Source organism: Rhagoletis zephyria, unplaced genomic scaffold (assembly GCF_001687245.7).
Source record: "Rhagoletis zephyria isolate East Lansing unplaced genomic scaffold, Rhagoletis_zephyria_1.1 Rzeph_scaffold_00861, whole genome shotgun sequence".
In the NCBI taxonomy this organism is placed as follows: domain Eukaryota; kingdom Metazoa; phylum Arthropoda; class Insecta; order Diptera; family Tephritidae; genus Rhagoletis; species Rhagoletis zephyria.
Genome location: NW_016157945.1, coordinates 11875 through 36217, shown reverse-complemented (window position 1 = coordinate 36217; position 24343 = coordinate 11875). Strand labels below are relative to the sequence as shown.

General features: G+C 33.9%; 1 protein-coding gene and 2 long non-coding RNA genes across 3 annotated transcripts in view; 1 reads left to right on the top strand and 2 right to left on the bottom strand.

Annotated features, from left to right (window-relative positions):
- Nucleotides 1-4083: 4083 nt before the first annotated feature.
- On the bottom strand, nucleotides 4084-6937 carry LOC108361830 (uncharacterized). Its single transcript, XR_001847373.1, has 2 exons — nucleotides 5704-6937; nucleotides 4084-5649 (listed from the first exon to the last, which is right to left on the bottom strand). It is a non-coding gene; the product is annotated as an uncharacterized LOC108361830 (long non-coding RNA).
- Nucleotides 6938-13146: 6209 nt separating this feature from the next.
- LOC108361828 (histone-lysine N-methyltransferase, H3 lysine-79 specific-like) overlaps nucleotides 13147-24343 on the bottom strand; it is a 22088-nt gene continuing 10891 nt past the window's right edge. Inside the window, 4 exon segments of the mRNA XM_017614592.1 lie at nucleotides 13147-13781; nucleotides 13943-15129; nucleotides 21866-22360; nucleotides 22439-22699. Coding sequence (XP_017470081.1) covers nucleotides 13563-13781; nucleotides 13943-15129; nucleotides 21866-22360; nucleotides 22439-22699 — 2162 coding nt within the window. The 3' untranslated portion in view covers nucleotides 13147-13562.
- LOC108361829 (uncharacterized) lies at nucleotides 18048-20704 on the top strand. The gene is made up of 2 exons (XR_001847372.1): nucleotides 18048-20562; nucleotides 20612-20704. It is a non-coding gene; the product is annotated as an uncharacterized LOC108361829 (long non-coding RNA).

Genomic DNA, 24343 nt, shown 5'->3' with positions numbered 1-24343 from the left:
AACAAAAAACGTCAAACGAAATGAATAATGTATATTATATTACTACATATTCTTATATCCATATACATGCATATACCGTTAGATAAAAACAAACGATGTACACATAGCTTATACATAAAAAATATACATACAAACATACATACATATATTTACCATATACGAGAAACAAATCTAAACAAAATTCAATTACAAATCATGGTAAAACAATTGTCAAATTTTCAAAATCGTCGTCGTATCGGCGGCGTTCAATTACAAAGTAAATGGAAAACAAAACAAAAACAAAACCAACAAAAAAAAAACGAAAAAACTGTGTACTCCAGAAATGAATGGCAACCAGAGAGTTGCTGGCAATGCGAGCGCATGTGCGCGTATGAGATTTTTGATTGAGTGAATATTGTAAAACTGACCGAAAAAATTAAACGGGAAGAATTTCCGAAATCCTTTATCAGCCACTTACTTAGGGTTTACACCAGACAATATTGTCAAGACAATTATGTCAAAATTATGTGATTGTTGTAAACACGGCGAATTCATATTACAACAAACACATCATTTTGACATAATTGTCTTGAGAATATTGTCCGGTGTAAACGCTAGGTAACATATGTGCTAAAATAAATAGCAATCAGTGTAAATTGCTCGTAGAAGCAGCAAATAGACAGACTAACAATAAAACCACAAACCGGCAGCAGCCTGCAAACATAAGTACATATGTACATATGTACGCGTATGCTATGTATGTACATATCCATATGGACATCCAGCAACCGCGAGATAAATATTAGCGTCTCGAGGTTACAAGCAAATAAATTAGCACCTACTACATACGCTAGCAAAGTTTTTACATTAAGCACGCAAAACTACAGCTAAATGAGCAATAAAAAAGAAATATGAAAACCGATCATACATACATATGTATAGTAAACAGTAGATATGTATTTCGGCTAGAACTTGTTTATTTTTCAATTATCCAACAACTTAAATTTAAATACAATAGACATTTAAAAATACTTACATACATACAAACATAGCTTAGATACAATCGGGCTCGCCCATACGCGTTGGCGTTGTCGTTTGAAAACGAAATATTTAACAACGACAATTTGGCATCATCGTTGGCGTTATCGACATTTATCGGAAATATATAGGTACTGCCCAATTTGAAACGAATGTGGTAACGACATAGAAACATTCGTTATCGCATTAGGGGTCTTCACACCGAAGCTTGGTACTCGGTAACACGGTGTTCGGTAATTTTTCCCCATGCATTTTGTTTTTGTAAAATAATACTAAACAAAGTACATAGGAAAAAATTACCGGATACCGTATTACCGAGTGCCAAGTTGGGTGTGAAGATCCCTAATGTTAAGAACTAAGTTGAAACGATTGTCTTCGATGTTTTAATATATTTCAAGAACGCGAACTTAGGATCGAACCGACGATAAAAATTACAATGACATAGAAACGACAACCAGTGTTGCCGTTTTAGTAGAATTCTGCAAAATTTGGTACACTACTTTTTTTTATTTAATTTTAATTTTGGTAGGTTGGTAAATTCGTTTTCCGTTTGATAGTTTTTGCCAGAAGAATTTTTGGGCTTTATTAATTTCAAAGAAACGACAAATGTAAAAGCTTAGACAGAGGGCAACGTTGATTCGGCTTAACGGCGCAGTTGATCTGATCAAATTTGTACTCTGACAGATGGCAGTAATGCGGATTAACAAGCCGCGAGGTCATGGGCTCGAGTACCACGGCCAACAGAATTTTCATATATTTGTATTTTTTTAATTTATTCAATTATTACTTTTATTTTTTTTTATGTAATTATAGTTATTGTGAACTTTGTTTATTAAAATTAATTAACTTATAATAAATTAAATAATGTGAAATAAAATAAAACAAAAGAAAATAAAATATAATATATAAATAAAAAAAAAATATTTTGGCAATCGCTCGAACCCAGGATCGAACCTAAGTCTTGCGCAACTCTCACCACCCGAAGGAAGTTCCATAGAGACCGGAATAGATATAAAACGAATGGAGGAACAAGGTCTGTGGCTGCGCATGTGGTTCAGCGTTGTCATAAGGGAGTACAAAACTTTTTTAGGTAATTAATTCTGGTCTCTTTTTTAATTGATCTAAAGAACTTTTCGCAGTAGAGGGTGGAAATATTAGTTTCCTCCTAGCAGCGGGCACATTTATTGCCCAATGTCGGAAAAAGCTGATTCTAAGTTTAATAGCCCAATTCTGTATCGACAAATTTAAAATTTTCATATATTTTTCCGTAATGAAAACTGTGACAAGAATTTGTCACTAATACAGAACAGAGCCTTAAAACTCATTTCTCATAATTTCACACGAAAAATTTATACATATTTAAAGAAATTACTCTCGCGTTGATCTAAATACGCTGAGAGAAAACTTCCGGGATGATTTCGAATTGGTTTTTCCACCAATTCATGGATCAAAGTTTTTCGAGCGATCGATGTGATCCATGATGAAATTATACCAAGTGTAGTAATAAGAGCGAGAAGAAAGATTTTTATGCCAGAAGCATGAATGTGCCAATTTATCAGTTTTGAGTTATTGGGTTGACTTGTTTAACCTTTAGTTGTTCTATGTTTTACCAAAACCCAGAATGCCATTCGTACACGGAAACCACATGTTTTACAATTTCAATTGCATAAAAAATTCGTAAAAAAAATTTCAAACTTGATTTCCCAAAATTTTCCTTTTTACACATTCATGTTTCTGGCATACGAGCGACGGACGACATTCAAATCAAAGCATTTTTTTAATCTTACCTTTTTTGAAGACCGATTTCAAAATTTGGTAATTTTTCTTTGAAAATCGGTCAGTTTCAAACGATGATAGTGGTCTTGAACTTTTGGTAGAAAAAAAAAAATATATTTTTGACGACAACGCCAACGGGAATAGGCCTGATTATAAAAATCGCATGCTTACAGTCGTTGATTAAGTTACAGTTAATAGCAAACACCAAGCAAACCCTCATTACGCCCCACCCCCGCAAAAAAAAATAAGTTAATAGCAATAATACAATAAAAATAGAATACAAGCAAATTATAATACATAAAAATAGTGTGAAAATAATGATTGTAATGTAATACAGAAAAACCACATGTGCATACAAATTTATTACGAGTCTACAAATGTATATACTATATACATATGTATATTGTATACATAGTGCGTAACAAAAATTACATACATACTACATAAATACATATATACACCCAAAACATAGAACTTCTTTTTGATAGAAACAAAGCATAAATGAAATAAGATTCTTAAGCCCAAAAGAAATAAAAAATAAATTAACAAAAATTAAAAAAAAAATATATATGTTTTTTATTGAAGTCCTAGAGATTTTACTCCATCTTCTTGTTTGCTAATACAAACGGTGTGAACAAACAACTTCCTCAATTTGCTGCACTTTCCTAAGTACCAACTGCTCGTTCTGTTTGTATTTCATATGGGGAAAAGCATGTTTTCGTATAAATGGTATATAATTCTTGAAAATCAATATTTTTCGATCGGAAAACTTCGTTTCTCTTCCGAAGACTTTCAAAAATAATAGCCAATTGTTTCTTTAACCATTTTCTATTACTTTTTTTTTATAGGACCTCTAAAGACCTCAAAAAATGCAACAGGGCGACCAATAAAAATCGCTATTATTAAAAAATGGTAAAATAAGCAATTAGGTATTGCAATCTCCTGAAGATCAATAAAATTTTCCGACCTAAAAAGAAAAAACTTGTATGCAAAAAACATGGAAAACGTTGAGCGCTTTGATTTAAAAAAAAAAAATTTTTGATTTCAAAAAAAAAAACTAATAAAAAAGGGGGACAATTTAGGTATAGAACAATCCTAGGCGGTGAGAGCATTAAAATTTCGACTTTACTTTTTCACATTCATTTTTTTGTTTGATCACCCTAGTGCACATAGAATTATTGTGGCAATAAAACAACGGTAATATTTTGTTAGAAATGTTAATGTATTTTGTTGCTGAAAATACACAAACAACACTATTTATTGATTAATTTTTTGGCGTTTTTATTTTTATAAATTATTTTAATATTTTTATTGCATATTTTCAAAACAATTTAAGGTTACAAATGTGAAACATGTATGTACATATGCATGCGTTTATTATTACAATATTATTATTATTATTATTATAATAATTATTACAATATGTTTTCTGCTATTCACTGTACATTCATTCACACATACAAATGCATTTAACAAATAAGTGTATTTGTGTTATTTTTATATAATTAAGTAATGCTTGATTTAATTTTCATTTTACTATGTATATTCGGTGCTACGCTTCGCTACGATATACATGCATACATACTAACAGATTTGTTATTAAGTATTCATATATTTTTTTTTTCATACTATTTTTTTCGGGTGCAATTTTTTATACACTTTATCCTTTTAATTTGCCGTTAAACTATAATTTATTATTTAATACCTTGTGCCGAAATATTTGGCTTTCCTGAATTATGCTTTTTTAATATTGTATTATATTTTTTTTTATTTTTATATTTTTATGTTTTATTTTTTTTTGCAATTAGCATTGGAAAACAGTTATCATACAAAAGGAGAGAAAGATACCAAAAATTAAAAAAAAAAATGCATTTGTTCTTTTTCATTGTATTTACATACGTATGTTATTTATTTGTTTTTGCAATATTTTAAAATAATTTTCATCCTACTAAATTATCGGCATTACATTGTTTTGGTTTATTTCGCTGAGGTGGTAAAATTCTTTGCCTTTTCTCTATACAAATGTATGTATAAGTTTTTCTACGTTGAATATTTTTACAAAGTTTCCGTTATTATTTAAATTTTACTGCCTTTAAAATTTGGTGTTTTTCTTTGCATGGTTAAGATATTTTTCTTGCTCCTGTATTTTTTTTGTTCCTCAAAAGTAAAAGTTTGAAGTAGGCGTGCCATGTTTTGGGAATTTTTCTTTAAGTTAAATATTTTTCGTTAACTATTACTATTTATTTCGGTTTTATTTACTTTATGCTGTGTGTATAAATTTCTCGACTTTACTTTTTGCGTGTGAAAAATTTATTTCTAAATTTTATGGAAAAAAAGGTTTAAGTTGACACTTGAAACATTTCGTTCTTTATTGTTTATTGTTTTTTTTTTTTAATATATTTTTCCTGTTGTATAATTCGCGAAGTATATGTCATATGTGTTTTTATTATTCACCCTGAGTAGGAATGCGAATACTTTACGAGTGTTCCAATACAAATTGTTGTTAAAATTCCCGCTATTGAAACGCTTCGACTGAATATCTGAGCTATTGGTTTGGAGTTTGAAAAACATTTTGGTTAAGACTATTTTTTTCCGATTATAAAATGTGTTTCTGATAAATTTGGCCAATACCTTTTAGACGCAACTCTGTGTTTGCAGTGCACTTCAGCTTAGATTTGAATGGAATTGGTCTTCACGGCTGGCAGCAAATTAAACTAGGATTAAAAAAAATATTCAGATGGATATAGAAACAAAGGTTTTGAAAATAGTATTCCTCTCTTTCTTGGATAGTTAGGTTAGGCGGGCTGGGCGAACCCAGTGGCGAAAATTTATCTTTAAAACTTTTTTTCTGCAGACCTTTAAAGACNCCCAGTGGCGAAAATTTATCTTTAAAACTTTTTTTCTGCAGACCTTTAAATCATCGTGATATTTTGACGAAGCTATGTATTTTCTTGAATAAGATGGTGTCACAGCTATATAGGTCCTCCTAGATAACGGAAGATTTTTCTGTGTAATGCGCCCGAAAATTCTTGAAGTCGTGCAAAATCTAAAAAGTCCGACAAATCTTGAACTGTTCAAAAATCATGAGAAGTCCGACAAATCTTGAAGTGTCTGAAAAATCTTGAAGTGGTAACGAAAAGAGTGAAGGGCAATCAAAAGCCGATATATTTTCCTATAAACGAAAAACGAGCTGTTGCTGTATTATACAAGTGGCTATGTGGAGTCCCTCCACTCGCGCACTCGTCAGCTTCCTCACTTCCCGAAGCAATGTGTTGTCTAAGAGATTATCTCATATCTGGTTTTTCGTTGACCAGCTAAGACCCTTAGCCGCAGTCTGAACGTTAATAAGAAAGATGAGATTTGAGGCTCAATATTCTTACCATAATATCGAAACCAGCTCGTCGGTTGCGTTATATTTCCAGTTTCTTTTACGGGAAACTTCAGTCTTCATGATCGGATAGTTTTCGTTTAATGGTTAGGTTATTCTTACAATAATTCTAGTTCTGAAAGTATTAAATGTGGGACGCGCTTCTAGTAGCAGGGAACATTTCCAATTTTCGTAAGTTGGCACTGGCGTACTTTATTGGACTCGGCCAAAATCACTTAAGTGGCTACAGCGCCAATCAAGAGGAAGAAAATCACTGAGACGGCTACGGTATGGATTAGAAGTCAGTAAGGCCCCTTGGAGGTTCGAGAGGATTTCCCTTTACATATACTTATACAAAAATGTAAATATGTTTGCCAATTGTTGTAACTTTTTGAAACTCAGCAACTATCTCCTACCAAAAATCAGTTTCTTTAGAGGACTTCAAGTTTTTATAGTAAAGACTGGTTCTAAAATATGTCCATGTCTATGAATCATTGTATTATATTAGCGAGGGGCGGATACTAGCCAGCGGTAGCAAAATTTATTTGCCCCGAATACGACCTTAAGAGAACGTCTAATATGTAAGTGAGGTCCTTGCTTGACGCGGCAAGTCACGTTAGCGTCCCTTCTGCGCCTTTACTCAATGACTGCCCCCAAAAGAGGCTTGATCGCCTGCAACAAAAATGTTGATTTTAACTGCTTCCGTTATATAGTTACGGGTAACTTGGGAGCAGTGGACAACTAATTATTGGAACTACATATGAATGTACATATGTACATGTACATGTATATGTACTAAATCTTCTTTTCTTAAGCGGTCGCTCCTCGGAAGGGAATCGCAAACGTTTCAGTGTACTTCTGACTTTCGGAAGATGCCAATTATTTTTGTATAAAGATACGAATAGTTGAGCGGAAAAATAAAACTCTTTGGTAGAATGTTAATTTGTATTTGTACTCAAATTATATAATACCAGAAGAGCAACTTACTGCCGAAATTTGGCCGTCCCGAAGTTGTATCTACGAAAACTTATTCATCTTCGCTTTAGTTGCTATCTTCATGTGCATATGTATTCGCCTCGTGTTAGTTTTCGCAATCAGCTTCGTGTTCGTTTTAGTCGCTGTATTCGTATTCGTCTACGGAATGTATCCTCGTCACATTTTTCTTCGTATTCAACTTCGACTTCGTCGTCGTATTCGTCTTCGAATTCATCTCCGTATTCGTTTCAGTGCGGTCTTTCTATTCATCTTCGCAAACAATTGCGTATACGTCCACGTGTTTGAATTCATCGAGATATACATATTCGTATTTGTCCTCGTATACGTTTGTATTCATTTTCATCGTCGTATTCGTGATCAAAAGAAAAACACGTTTCCAATGATATTTTTGGTTTTAAACGAAGGCCGAAAAAATGTATGTTAGCGGTAAAAGCCTGGGCCCGAATCGTAGCATTCGATACCGAACGTAACTCGAATCGCAATTTCATGGATTCGCGAAAAAACGATTTAAAGATTTGAATTGTAATATTAGACAAAATATTTTCGTCTATAACTTTATAAATAGCAGTTGCAGAATACGATGGCATATATAACCCAATTCTTTCTTAAGTCGACTTAGGTGGTTATTGCTTCTGACCACACATATACTATATGTACATAGATGGGGCCGCTGTGACGTTAGTGGTTAAAAGTGCGCACCACCATTCCGTAGGTCCTAAGGCGAGCCCAGTTTCCAACTAATATCAAAAACCAAGTAAAAGAGTAAGTTTTTTCTAATAGCGCTCGCCCCTCGGCAGCCAATGATGGCAAACAAACCTTCGAGTGAATTTCTACCATGGAAAACAGCTTCTCATAAAAATACGCTCTCGCAAATACCTATTGTTGGATATCCATATCTTAGCATACACTGTTTTACATATTGTTCAATATCTCCGGAACGGGTCGAAATATCAAATTGTGGTACAGCTCAAATCACTTCTAACTTTTCCTTAACTTAAGTGTGTAAACTCCAAAGAGATCGGCCTCTTAGTTTCAGAATCTATAGGTAAGAAATATACATATCTACATATATATCGACCCCTAATCGCCAAAAAGATGTCAGCCAAATTGTTTTCGAAATTGTATTTTTATGCAGAAATACTCCTCCAGCATCTGAATGCATTTCCGCATTAAAAATAAAATATTGAAACAATTGTCGCCTACGTCTGTGCGCCATTCGAAGACGGTGTAAAACTGTAGGTCCCTCCCCTTTGTGTGGTCACATCAAGGCGCCATTATTATTATTAAGTATATTAGATAAAAACTTTTTGGATGTTGAACGCACCTGCTGGACTCGAACTATAGCTAAAAATTCGGATAAGCTAATGTGTAACGCTGCCTTTGTGTCGGCAACAACCATCTTTCAAATCACCAAGCCGAGTGCACTTGTCGCCACTTGTCAAGCGTCGCTATACTATCTGTTACCTTTTATAATTATTAATTCCACCGATTTTTTATTTGCTTTCTATTTTCCAAACATTTTCAAGAGCACCATTTTTTTTCTTTTAATTAAAAATTTTCTCCTCCATATACTATTAACGCTGCTTATGCGTTCTTATGTAATTTTACTCTACTATTATATTGCATTTCTGATCTTATTAAAAATTTCTGCATTGTTTAATATTTTTTTTTTTGACGCTTTCTTATTAACTGGTAATAAATTAATTAAATGCCATCATTTGTTGTTGTTGTTACTGATTTTTTATTCATACATACATACATTTTTTGCATTGTTCGAAACAGCTGTTACATGCGTTAAATAATATTTATATTTTTTATTTAAATTTGTTATAAGTTTTATTTTTTATTTATTTATTTTTTCACAAACTGTCGTTTGATACATTGCAATTTAAAGTAATAAACTTTTAAATTTTTTCCTGAACGTGAATTGTTTGCCGGTTGCACTTAATTTAAAGTAATTATTATATATGTATATAATATGTATATATTTTTATTTTTTTTTNAACTTTTAAATTTTTTCCTGAACGTGAATTGTTTGCCGGTTGCACTTAATCTAAAGTAATTATTATATATGTATATAATATGTATATATTTTTGTTTTTTTAAATTTCAAATATTATTTTACGATTTTTGCAATATTTAATTCATAAATATGTATGTACTATCATTAAATTATTTATTAAATTAATGTTGTTTTTCATTATATGTTCAATTATTTTTCCGCTAGCATTTACATTATTTATACATATTACTATAATTAATTGGTAAATATTTTTTAACTAAATTGCATACTTCCTTCCCTACTTTGCATATTTCATACTTTATTACTTTATTTCATTTTTGTGTTACAATTTTTGTTGCTTATTTTTTCTCGATTTTTGCTATATTTATACATATGTATATCTGTGTTACCCTTTTTTAAATGGTATTATGTATATATATTTTTTTTTAATTGTTTACTGTTGAATTTGTCATTGAATAACTTTTTACCGTTGCATTGTTTGCGTTGCTTAACTCTTTTTTACAATAAATCTACAAATTTTCTGCACTCCAATTTACGACCCCTTGCTAAAAATTCATATTTTTTTTAAATCTTATTTGCTTTTGCGCATAGAAGTATGTATGTTTGTAAATGAAACATTTTTTGTTAGCAACTAGCTTCGCGGCGTTAGAAAAACTTAGGCAAATCAGAAATTGGAAACGGAAATATGCATTCGTTTTTTCCTCGTTACACAAGTGTTCGCTGCCCAAGCTTCGATTAAATTTGGTTAATTTGCGTTGTATACAAAATTCTTTCCATTTTTTTTTTTTTTTGCTTACAGTTCAAGCTTAACCCCAAATTTTCGCTAGTTTAAAATTTTTAAATTTAAATACTCACAATTCAAAGGTAATCAGTACATCAGCAGCAAAACTTTAACATTTCCACTTAATTTAGTTTGCAATTTATATTCGGCCCTATCGCGAATTTCACATGAACAAATATTCCCAAAAATTATAAAGCAAAACAAAAACAATTTTTCCCAAAATTTGTTTTTGTTTTGCATGTTAAATTATGGGAAAGATTTATTCACACGAAATTGGCGATAGGGCTGAATATATTTATTGTGGAAAAAATAATAATAATTTATAAGTTATTAAAATTTCATAGTATACTTAAAGAATAAAATTTAAAGAAAATTTTTAACAAACTTTTATTACTTAAATTAGTTTAAGCAGTGCAGAAAACTGGGTGTTAAAGTTAAATAAAATAAACATTTGCAAATTTAACAAGAAGAGAAATTATATAAGAAAACCAAACAAGAGTCTTGCATTACAAAAAAAAAAATTAAATAATTTCAACAAATCTGGGTAGTTTAAATTTAACCAGTGTGATGTTATTCTGTCAACCAGTCTCATATAATGAACTTATAAAATAAAGTGATTTCCAATAACGACAAAAAAACTAGAAATTATTTGCAGACAGCAATTTCCAGCTTTGCTTTTATAAAAAAAAAAACTAAATGCGGATTAAACGTTGGTGTCCGGGCAGCTTTTTATTTGCTCTCAAACCTTTTTTGTCGCATCGGACGCTGACGCTGATGGTATTGTTGCCAACAGACGGAACTATGATTTTGAGAAGAAATGCTACATGCAATTCGCTACCAAAGAAAAAAAGAGCGTGTTAAATTACTAACAAAAAGTATCCAAACACGAACGGCGAATCCGCTTTAAGTAATGAAAAAAAAGTTCAGTTACCTTACCATGCACGAAGTAAACGGCGAGTACGTTGTATATAATTTTCATATTCCAATTAAGAAATTGGAAATTAAAAACTTCTACTTGATTTGGTGAAAGAAGAAAAGGCATTTTTCCAAGCTTTTGATATTTTTCGAACGAGCTATAGCGCATAGTAAGGTATCAAATGAACTAAACTTAAGTTAAAGATAAAAAAATTTGCAGTATCAATCAACAAATTTCTTAACAACGTCTTATTTTTCAGATAAAGTTGAAAATATTTTAGTGTTTAAAAATAAATTTTAATTAAAAACAAAAATCAATAAAGTGGACTGCTGTAAAAGATAATTTGCCTCTCAAGCATAAAAATCAGTGAGCGAAAAAAACGTTAAATAATTGAAGATTTTTTTTATGATCATTCCAAAATCGTTTTTTTTTTTATTTTGATTTTTCCGATTGAGAAAAATAGTTAAATTTGGACTTTAGTTTTTTTCGATAATTTTTAACCGTTATGATGGACTCAGTGTTTTTATGACCGATTTAAATATTTTATGATCTAAAAAATTATATCTGAAAATAACGGTTTTAATATGATCGAAAAATAACTAGTCATTTTTAAGCAAAAAAAAAAACGGCCGACTTAAATACATAAATAAATAAATAAAAAATTAGAATGGGACCACCCTTGAAGTACAACCTTTCATACATAAAAAAAAAATATTCCGACAAATTGATAATTCCCTTCTTCTTTTTAAGTCGGTTAAATATCATAAATAACTGTTAGATTTGATAAGAAAAATATAAATCCAATTTTAACGGTTAAATTATGATTTTTTTTTTATAAAGATTATAACCGTTACTGTCCCTGATAAAAATTGAGCTTAAGCTCCGATTCGATTTTCGGTATAAATTTTATTTGAGCTTAAAAGCTTACTTTATGCATGAAGCCCAATGTGGCTAAAGTATCTAAATCAAGGGAGTTTTTTTTTTTTTAATTTCATCTTAAGCTGTGCCAGAGAGAAATTATTGCGACCACTATATAGAGCGTACTTAGGTCGGTCCCTTTATTCGAGTACTAGCAACGATCCGAGGTAGCTTTTTCTTTGCGCGCGTTAATACCCAGCAGCGCAAATCGAATACTTCATCACGCCGCAGTATTCCAGCATAGATCGATATCTTTTTTATTGAAATGACTAAATATGGAAACTTTTCAGAGAACTTATTGTGGAATGCTTCTACTTTAACAGTTTGGAGGATTGGTCTTTAAAAAAAACGGCAGACAATTTTTGTGTATTTAGTTGGAAGTATGAATGAGTAATAATACTACGTTAAGCAGAGAGAGAGAGCTCTTACTTGAGGGATATAAGTATGTAGTTTAAATAGATTCCAACTACTCTTCAAAGAATTTTGTTAATCGACCTCAGCCGTCGTAAGCGTTGTTATTTCTAAGAAAAGGGAAATTTCCTCCGAACGTTTTACCACAAACGTCAAAGAATGTGCCCAAAGTGACTTTTATACAGAGAAACTTTATAAATTGGGAATCTTTTGGAAAGAAATAAATTTTTGTGAACTTTAATGACTTTTGACCAAACTGCCACCACAAGCGGCTGCAGCTTTTCTCATAGATTTACAAATATTGTTTTTTTTTGTTAATTTTTTTCCGTGAATTGTGTTTCAATAAGAATTTGTTAAACTGCTCCTGAATTTTGAAAAGTAAAATTTTCATTTTGATTACATCTCTCTTTCTTTTTTCAATATATCGGCACTCCGAAGTTGGGGAATGTACTTTGAGCAATATAGCAGTATTTTTTATGAATTCTTTTGTCAAATTGCGAAAGTAAAATAATGAGAAATAATAAAAATTAATGCCGAACTAAAAATATCAAATACCGCTTTTCAGAAATGAAAAATTACTTTTGAAAGTTACTTTAAGTATTTCCACTTTCTACTTTTCGAAATTTTTGAGTTGGATGATTTTTTTGAAATAACTTGCATTGCGCGGTCTGACAGCACCTTTTACTCTCTGGCATAGGGTGAACAGACGTCCTGATGCCAAATTAAACTGTCCTTTTATAAACTTTTTACTGTGTAAGCATATCGGGAGGGTTGTTCTCTTACGATCGTCCTGATTTTTCTTTCGACTCATCTAGTCAATCTACTCTGACACAGCTTGCTAATTTTTCTTCTTTTTTATACTTCACATAAGTATTTAGTTTATTGGTCAATAAAAAAAATAATAATCACCTATTTAAGCGGAGTAGTTAATTTTTTTTATGAATTAATACTAAAAATCAAATTTCAAAAGAAAACTCAAGTTTTGGAAAACTTTCTACGCTTCTCGTAGCATATTTTAGTTTCACGATACTTGCTTTCTAACATAATTTTTTGTACAATATTTTCACTTGAACAAATGTCTGCAATAAACACTTTCAACTCAACTAAAATAATTAGTAACTAACTACAAAATATAAATTTTTAAACTTAAAGTTAGTTGTAAACAATGCGTTAAAGTTTAGCGAAAACATAACGAAACTTATTATACAATTCAAACATTTTTCGCTTAAACTACAAAATAAATATGTATACATTTTTATGCAAATTGTTATTGTATTGCCAATTGTTGCCATGTGGCTGCTGAGCGAGGAAAAAGAAAACAACAAGAAAAAAATTAAAATCATGCAACACTTTCCACTTAACTAACATTGGTTGTTGTGGGCGTGGCAGTCGTCGCTGACGGCGCAGCGCTTACGTCCGACTTGCATTTGTTGCCGCTGCTGTTGCCCGCTCCCAGAGCGCTGCTGGCGCCGCCACTATTGCCGCTGTTGCTAACATTCACCGCGCCGCTGCTGTTGCTGCTATCCATGGACCAGTCCCAATCCTTGCCCTTCGGTCGAAATTTGGACGACTTATGGTGATGATGGTGATTCGATAGATTTTGCGTCATTGCCGCTGCGCCCGCCGACAAGCTGTTGCTGCTGTGATTGCGATTCAGTGATTCAGCGCTTTTGGTGCTGGACTCAACGGCATTCTGCTGCTGCTGTTGTTGCTGATATTTGGGCGACTTANCTTATGGTGATGATGGTGATTCGATAGATTTTGCGTCATTGCCGCTGCGCTCGCCGACAAGCTGTTGCTGCTGTGATTGCGATTCAGTGATTCAGCGCTTTTGGTGCTGGACTCAACGGCATTCTGTTGCTGCTGTTGTTGCTGATATTTGGGCGACTTTTCACTGTTCGCAGCCGACTTTCTCGATTCTCCACCACTGGATTTGGTATGCGAAGTAGGGCCATTTGTTATCGAACTACCGGCGACCAACTTACCAGCCGCATCTGCCGCTGTTGCACCACCCTCAGACGTGTGCACATTGTTGCTGGTGGCATCATTACTATTATTCGCATACGGTATCAGTAAATCATCGCAATCATATTCCCAATTGCGCTCACAGAATTTCTTCTTGTAATGCTTCTCCGATGAAGATTTCGACTTTCGTTGATATTTTAACGGTATTTTCAGTGTATTGTTGCCATACGGATCTCCAGCGGTGGCCGTGCCAGCTGGCGGTGTTGGCGTGGGCGTGGGTGTTGGTGTGGGTGTGACGCTGTGTGCAGCAGCCATGGCCGCCGCCAAAGGAGGCGTTGGCACTGCTGCATTCGGGCTAGGTGTGCGCGGTAGTCCAATGTCGGACAGCGGCGGACTTTCGATGGTGCTTGCATCGACTGGCGACGCGACGCTCGTCTTCAGCAGCGTTATGGGTGGCATAGAGGTGACATCTGAGTGCGATGATTTCATGCTGCTATCGCTGAGATGGTCGGAAGAGGAAGCGTGACTGCTGCCGCCAACGCTGCCGCTGCTATGTTGATGCAGCAGCAGTGAGTGATGATGATGGTGGTTGTGGTGGTGGTGTAGGTGGCCATGCATATAGCTATTGACAGCACTGCCGCCAGAGCTTGCGCTGCCGCCGCTGGAGCTGCTGGTGCTGCCGGCGCTACTGCCGCTACTGCCGCCACTGCCCATAGGCATATCTAGTTGTGAGGAGGTGGAAGAGGTGGAGAGGAAAGTGCGTGCCGCATCTGAATTGCTGCTGCTGTGCGTTATGCCAGAGTCGGGTGAGGTGTTGCAGCTAATCGAGGAGGGTACTATATCGGTGTCTATCGAACGACGCGTCTTATCCAATTCGGTGGAGGCGAAAGCGACCAGCCGATCGAAGCCGGAGCTCACACGGTGTTGCCAGTGAGTTTCATCGTCGGCGATGACGTCATCTAAGCGAGCAACGAGGGAGAAGGAAAAAAGGTTAAGAAAAATCAGTTAGTGTTTGTTTACAAATTGTATATTTATTAAATGATTAGAATTCGAACAGAGGGAAGTGAATGTCAGTGAGTGTGAGTGTAAAGGACGCGCAGGCGTTGTGAAGTGTCTAATGCAAGTGGAGCGGTCCAGTGTAAGTTTTCATTTTTATAAAACATCGTATTTTAATCCCTAATACCGTTGAAAAAGATTTAGAAAAAATAAGGGCATGCAGGACTGAAGGCAAGAGTAATAGGTATTCAACTCGACAACCATAAATGCATTGAGGATTAGTTTGAAAACTTTTTGCCTTTACCCTAGAAAAAAATAACGCAAAGTAACTGAATACAAATGCATATCCCACAAAAATATGTAATTCCAAATAAAAAAATAAATGAGTTATCCAAACAAAAAAATTATGTATGTAGATATAGATAAAAATACTGTTTTTCCTCGAACTGTATCCTTTTAGGATNATTACCTTTTGTTTCTTTATAATTTAATAGGAATACCTACATATATGTTTCTTTTTATCAGCTTTAAAAAAGGCGATTGCTCTCAATTCGTTATGTAATTCTTTTAGTTATAGGCTCACAGTCCATAAAGGGTTAAAATCGTGTAGAAAGTGTTGCCACTTTCAAAACAGCTACGATAGTGTGAGTCCGGTGCGATATTTAGCCTCACCGATCAATAAATCTTAATATTAATCCTAATCTTAATTTTCATCTGAATTCGTAACCGCAGTCTTCATCTTTATCTACATCTTCTTCTTCATGGAGCTTGGTCGTTACCTTTATATTCATCTTCTCTTCTCACCTACATCCTTAAATTTATCTACGTTTTCATCTACATCTCCATCTTCATCTTAACCTTCATCTAAGTCTTCATATTTATCTTCACCTTCCTCCTCATCTCCTTTATATTCTTCTTCTTCATCTCAAACTTGATCTTCATCCTCATCAATATGTATCTTCATTTCCAACTTGATCTGCTCCTTCATCTCTCATCATAACCTTCATCTTCTTCTTTATTATTACCTTCATTATCTCCTAAATCTCAATCTTAATATTTCACGGCAATTCTGGCAACTATCTCTCAACTCACCACAGTCTTTCAAAACACAAAAGTCTTTCGTAGGACAATTGTCAGTTCTGGCAACTATCTTGAAAACTCTTTTCTGTATTTGGAAAGAATAATTGAAAGATCTGCTGATGAGGAGGTCTTTGCATTATGTGTTTGTCTTTAAGCAATAAGTTTCCAAAAATTAACTAAATAATAATAAAAAATTTTGTTTATTTTTAAAAATATGAGAAAATTAAAAGAAAATTAATTTTAAAAAAAGGAAACAAATAAAATAAGTTCCTTAAAAATTGATGAAATTAAAAGAAAACTAAATTAAGAAGGGAAACAAATTAAAAACTAAAAAAAATTTATTTAGTTCGAAACTAGTAATTAAAAAAACAAATATTTTCGTTCTTAAAAATTAAAAAAAAATATAATAAAAATATGTTTCTAAAAACTAAATAAAAAAATTAAATCAATTGCTAAAAATTTATTGACATTAAAAAATATATAAATTTTTCTTTTTAAAACAATATAATTAAAAAAAAAAACTTAAAATAAATAAAAGAAGTTTCTAAAAACCAAATGAAATAAAGAAATATATAGACATATTTTTCTTTTAAAACAATAAAATCTAAAAAGAAAAAAATGGCTGCCCGAGCTCTCCAACCTCGGATCTCGCGAATGTCACTCCAGTGCTTTGCTCACTCGACCGTTGCGACTTTCGGAGCAGCGCGAGCAGGAAAGTTTCATGCCAAAATATACAAAATCGTTCTGACTACTGATTTTCAAAAAAGTCTCAATTATCTTAGGCAGAATTTGCCTCATAAATGTACTTATGCTTATAGTTATTATCGTTATCCTTGCCTCTATCTATAACCTTCACCGTGGCGTTAAATAATCCATGATAATATTTTTAAGGGTACAATCTAAAATTAAAAGCATTAAATGGGACAAATTTTTAGAATCTATTGCCAGTTCATTTTTAGTCCTTAAGGAAATTAAAATAAAAGTTTCTATAATTTCGTCCTTTGTCAGGGACACTTCTACATAGTGGTCTTTTCATAAAAATAATGTACAACATTTTCCCTGAAATCAGGTTGTGCCAGTATAACTCAGACCAAACTAGAAAATGTTTAGTTTTAAATAAACAAAAAACATGCATTGCAATATGTATATAAAACGAAACAGTTCAGAAAACATGAAAGCAACCAATAACTATTTTACAAAACACTTACCAATAATCTTCACATAAAATGTATATAAAATTTTGGTTTCTCGTTTACATTAAAATCACAACAACAACAACAATGATGTAAGGTGTGGACAAATATTGTTAACCCAATTTCAGCAGTTAAATTTTGAGTTTGTTATAGCCATAGCTACGGTATGGAGTAGATATTGCATGGGAGGAATTGTTGGAAACTGGAATGTAATGTGTAGGAAAATATACATATATGTTAAAATGAGGAAGTCGATTCAAAGTAAGGATTTGGTGGTGCAAAAGGCTAGAGAAAAGGTTTGATATGTATGCATGTAAAAAGCAAGCAGTAGAAGCTGATTGACAGCCCGCGACAAAAGATAGCACCTCAACATTTTAGCAGATTCTGACATGTATTTTCCTTTTTTTATTTTTATTAACTTTTTTTTTATAAAAGTATAGCTCATTTTCAAGCAAAAACCAGATGAATCCAAATCTCAAACTTTGTAGAAATATTAGAAAAAACCCACAAAGTTTCATCAAAAATCCCACTGATTTTCGATAATTTTTTTTTTGCTGACGGTGTCACGCATTTTCTTCCATATAAAAAATATTTTTAAACTGGTTTTATTCAGCCTCATTGCGTAAGTCGAAAATTAGGCTAAATTATACGACTCGACAACATTGCCATTGCCTACTGTCGTGCTAAAATAAGTAAACGACGAAAATCGTCGAAAACTGTGTAGTGCTGCCAAGTTTTTCCGTTATAATACACTAGTCGAGTCGAAATTTTACACAATGACATGAAATTTTCGATACGATTCGACTCTCGAAAAACGACTTGCATTCGACACGACTCTCACAATGAGGCTTATTATTCATAATTGTAATAAAAATACCCCATTATTGGTGTGAGAATTGGAGTAAAGTAAACTTCGAAGGACCTGAGTTTGATCCCGATGTCCGAGCAACATCTAAATTAGAAAGTATCTTCTAATAGCGGTCACCCCTCAACAGGGCAAACCTCAGAGTGTACAGGATGGCTCATATACAGCCCAATTCTTAATATTCCCGGGGAGTTTGTTCTCCGGGCCTGATAGTGTTTTATTTTTTTAATCATATGCCATTCCATTTTGGCAGTGACATCTCTATCTCTTGACAGAAAGTTAGTATCATAGCTCCACGGAATGAAATGTTTTGCTTTACGCTTGCACAACGTTGGGACATAATGTAGACTCATTTCCAAACGCAGGCCGCGAATATTAGGTTAGCCTGTTAGCAACAAGATATTTCACGCACCAGCCTAATGCGAATTTTGCGCATTATTCGCTGACAAGGTACAATTGAATCAGTAATAAGAGGCACACAACCAACCGCTTCGTTATAACTGCCACATCTGGGGAAAGGAAAAAACGCACGTGATCGTCGAGAAGCCATTGAATCCTCGGCGGGTAACAGTTTGATGCAGATTTGTTGAGGACATGGACTTGGACTCAATTGGCTACCAAGATCTTGGAAAACTGGGTTAACAAAGGGAAAGAAAGGTCCCCATTTGTGCTAAAACATCAAGACGCACACCACAAATTGGAGGAGAATCTCGGCCAAACACTTAGTAAAAGTATAAGTGCCAAATTAGTACATGATTATTATAACTAATTTTATTTTATTATAACTCGATACAGTTTAAGGGCCGTTTGTGCAATATCTGGTTATCACTACTTCCCAGTTAAAAATCATTATCGACGCTTTAACGAGAACGTTCTGGACGTTATGTCACAGGTATTTTTTAATGCCCACATTTTTCATTAAAATTTGTGTAATTTAATGCCTAGTGAAAATCCGGCATTACTTTGCTGTGTCGTAGACAAGAAACACAGCGGTTATTTTTTGGTATGCGTGATACAAAAGCCATATATTTTAAAGCAGCAGTTCTTTCGAGTTAAAATGGGTAAGATTATTATATTATTATTGGATTGTATGTCTTGCTCTAAACACTGTGAGGAGTGAGGACGTAGAGGGTAGTTTCCAAAGGAAATTTTTCTTTTACTTCGAATGTATAATTATCATAGTTTGCTTAAGCCTACTACAAGGGCGGTAGCGAGCATTCACTAGTAATATAGACGGGGTTCCCTAGTAATATAGTAATACGGATAAATATTAGAAAAAGGGAAGCTTCACTTCAGCAGCGTTTGGGATCGATCCACACACAACTTTTTCTTTGCACTCAAATTATTAAGACTTTTAATTATATTTATATTTACATGTTTCCAAGGAAGGTAGATAACAAAGAAGATATAAAAGCTAAGGTTTTCATAAAATTCATAATTAAGTTCTGGCCCAGAACATAGGGATTTTTTTTAAATGTAAAATATTTGAAAGCATTGGATCATGCAATTTACAAAATATATTTGCTAAAATAATACGATCTTTCTTAAACTCTTCGTGTCTGGCTTACTGTTTTGGAACTATGCAAGGCTTTATGTATTTAATTTTGATTCATCGGTGGAAAATAACATTTGCTAAATTCGAAACCGATCATTTTTCGCAAGTTTTTGCTCACCGCAGACGTTGTTAATTCATTCTGGGAATGAGTATTGAGTCTTGTAATGGGCGTTGCACTTGAAATCCCATGTTATTGAAGATTGTCTGCTTGAATGGATCGGGAATTTTATTTTATTTCAGATGCAGCGCAGAAGTTAGGGCTTGTTTGAGGTTCGCAATAAAAGCAGCAACACTGCAGCACTGATTAAAGTTTGCAACACTGTTGCAACTGCTCAAGTGATAAAACTTTGCTAGAAATGCACACAAAACATTAAAGTATCACGCGAAAATGCGCTTGAGATTGCCACTCGAACAAGTCCATACAGTTTACAATTCCAATATGTTGGAAACGGTCAGATATAACTATCCATTTAATTTAGTGCCTGTAACGATTTGAAGAATCTCTCTGTCGACCGGGGGTTTCCGTAATAAACTTTTAAAATTCATGTAATTCCCTATCCAAGCTTGCCACTTTAACATACTATTTTTATTCAAAGCCATAATTTTCGGTTTCTTTTTAAGAACTTTGTTCAACTCACTCATATAAAATTAAACAAAAAATCGAAGCGTCTGCTTACAATGATAAAACAATCCAGAAATTTAGGTAAAGTAGCGTTATATAATATTACTATAGGAAGCGCTACCATATTAAGGTAATTATTTTGAAATATAAAAGAGAAAATGTAAGATTTGCAAGTAGGTGGATTTTTTTTTTTTTTTTGTCGACGAGTGTAGGTGATACAGAATCGAATACATAAACTTCTTGTGGTTGAATATTAAAATATTTTGACATTTACACACACATACATATGCCCTCACCAAAGAAGTAAAACCATTTAATGTTCAAAAAATGGTACATACGATAAATGCAAATGTGAAATAGGAAACCCATGCACCCTCAGAGTGAAAACCAAAACACCAAAGAAATTAGGTGAAACAGGAAAAAATAAAAAAGCGTTTGTGTGCGTTCACATTAAAAATATGTTGATCAAATTTTAATGCATACAAAAATTTTGGAAATTTACATAAAACTAAATATGTAGGAAGGCGCAAAATTAAGAAAATCAGTGTCACAAACCAAAAAGTATAATTTGAACGGTGCAATAAAGTGCTTATATACTAAATAAAGGCATTGTTTTTTTTTTTTTTTGTAGGTAATGAATGCAAAATCAAAAATATTTTTTAAAAAATAACAGTAAGCTTATTAGTAAAAATTGATGCTTAGCCAATTTGTTTATGTATTTTAAAAATGAACTATTCAAATAAAAACTAATTGATATGAGGAAATTTTTCTAAAAAAAAAAATATTATTACAAAATTTAGCTTATAAGGCATAAACAATTTTCTTTAACAACAAAATTCGAATCAATAAAAAGGCCATACAGCATTCAAGTGAACAACAACAACAACAACAATAACATTAACACAAAAGCGGACAACAAAACGGCCGTACGGAACATAACAGCACAGTTTTTAGCGAACGGTATATAGTATTGTCAATAATCCAGTTAGTATTTGGTGGCAATTTGGCATTATGCGGTTAGGTTTATTGTACTTATGATTATATGATTATAGGTAAATGGTGGTAGTGGTGGTAGTGGTGGTGGTGGTGGTGGTGGTGATGATGGCAGTCTTTTAACGTGTCGCGGGGACTGTCGTTTATCGTTACTATTACTATTCGGGCATCAAACTGTATCAGGTACATTGAATATTGAGCTATTTCGATTCAAGTTTTTGATTAGACTAAGCTTCTATGTATATTATGTACTTAGTATTTCCGGTTCGAGTGCATACAGTACGTTTAATTGTTGTGCTCATTGACTATTGGTCTACTAAGCGTAGGTTGTACGCGACCCTTGGTGCTTTTTCGGTAATAATTGTGATGCAAACAATCAATCAATTCTTACCATCATCACCGGCGCGTCCACCCACAATCGGTGTTGTGCTATGCGGCGTCGTCGTCATCGTTCGATGCTGCTGCTGCTGCTCGTGTTGCTGTTGGCGTGACATCGCTGCGGCTGCTGCTGCGCCCGATAGCTGTAACGGTCGCTCATCACCACCAGCACTGCCACCGCTCATTATCGAATTGATTTCCGGACTCATTAGCAATGGTTCGAGCGGCAATTTTACATTGCGTCGACATGTTGGCGATAGCGAAGTGCTTTGTGGTTGTGAAGATCCGGCCGATGCGGATGCACTGCTGCTACTAACTCCATTCATATTCGCATATGGATTGCTGTTGCTGAGATGTTGTTGTTGAAGCTGCTGCTGGTGCTGATGCTGATGCTGCTGCTGCTGTTGGTGGTGGTGGTTGTGCGCACCTACGTTGTCGTTGTAGTGTGCCATTTTGGCAGGGCGTGGCTGTTGATTGTTTGCCATGGGCGAAGTACGTTTAACACCAACTGTTATTTTAGAGAGAAGTGAAAGATTTATTATTCATAAATGTGATAAACGAGTGGCGACGAAATAAAAGTACTTACTTTCCACCTTGCTGGGTGTGGTATTTGTGTCTTGCGGGTTTTGGTAATGATGCGACTGACTGTGAACATATTGCTGCTGCTGCTGTTGTTGGTGTTGATGATGATGCTGCTGCTGCTGCTGATGATGATGAAGGTGTTGGTTATGTAAGTCGCCATTGCTGTTGTTGGTTGAAACAGCGGCAGCACGTCGTTGACGTTCTTCATGCTCCTCCTTATACTTGCGCGAAGCCATAACGTGATCCTGAAGAGAAGCAGCTAAGCCTGCGGAACATAAAAAAATATTTATAAAAAATGTGAAACCGAAATCAAAGCAAAACGATTAAAATACGAAATTAAATACACAATATGTAAAGTATGTATGTACATATCATAGTTTGAAGCACAAAACCGCACATCAAGGTAATGCAAAACGTCGTACGAGAGTTTGCCCAAACTTTACAGCAGAGAGTAAAATCTGCCTTATTTCAAAACGGTTCTCTATTCAATCCCTAATAATCTCTACCTTTAATATCTAAATATCGATATTTTGGGGCGAATGTGTCAGTTACGAAGTTTTGCAGAACCACGATACCCGGGTTTGTACTATGGATATGTATATAAAAACCAGTATGCATTTATCGAGATACCTCTCTTCCTATAGGGCTTGACTGTTTTGGGTTTCTATACCTTTGAGATCACTTGGATGGGTTGCTAGCACTGGAAGGTAACGCTTTACTCGAGTTACTTCCTCAAGCCACATTTATAATCCTATTTGATTCATATTCTTTCTTTATTGGTGTTCTAACTACCTAAGCGATTTTGGACGAGCTTATCTTCTGTGCCAATTGACGCCAATTGGAAATGCCAAGTAATGCCACCTAATCTTTCCAACGCAGAGGAGACTTTCCTTTCAGAGCTAAAGCGTTTCTGTCCATTTGAACAACATGACCTAGTCCGTTTCCACGACAGTCGGAACTGCCACTGCAGCAACACTCCCCAAAAAGGTCCGTAAATCTGTCGCAGAATCTTTCTCTCGAAAACTCTAAGAGCCGCTTCATCAGATGTTTTCATCATCCATGCCTCCGCGCTATACACCAGAACGGGCATGATGAGTGACTTATAGAGTTTGATTTCTGTACGACGAGAGAGGACTTTACTTCTCATCAATAATATAACATTTCATAGGAAAAGTTATAAAGAAGGCAAAAATAAACCTAGGATTATCAAATATGATCGGAAAAATTAAAACTCCCAAAGTTTGTATTCAAATTTTGTTATCGATATGCATGCAGATGTATTAAAAATCGATTTACATACACATGTATTTACTGAAATTGTTATGGTTTTTATTATCGATAGAAATTTGTATCGATTTTTATTGAGCTCTATATATTGTTACCATAATATAGAAAGGCCCGAACTTATGTAGTCGCTGTAATGCAAAAAAGTCGTAACGGACTAAAATTGTTTATTGCTTAAACAAAACGGGAATTTTGGATTTTTACTTAGTTACGGCTTTTTGTATTTCAGCGACGATGTGAGATAGGGCCTTTTCATATTAACGTAAATTTTCATCGATGTTTGTCGGTCTCAAAACAAATCGTTATCGTGTTATCGATCTACAAACATCTCGAAATGAATGTCTTTTGTTGTTTTTTGGTCTCGATATAAATCTTTATCGATGTTCATTGATCTCGAAATAAATCTTTATCGATGTTTATCGACCTCGGAAAAAACCTTTGTCTATGTTCATTGATCTCGAAATAAAAATTTATAGATTTTATATTAGTAGTATATTTACATAAATAGTATGTATATCGTTTCCTGGAGCCGCCCTACATTATATATTTCCAAACTTCAACAATGAGCCCTCAACTTTGGGCTTTTCTGGCTGCCACTTGCCATTTTCATCTATAAAAAAAAAAA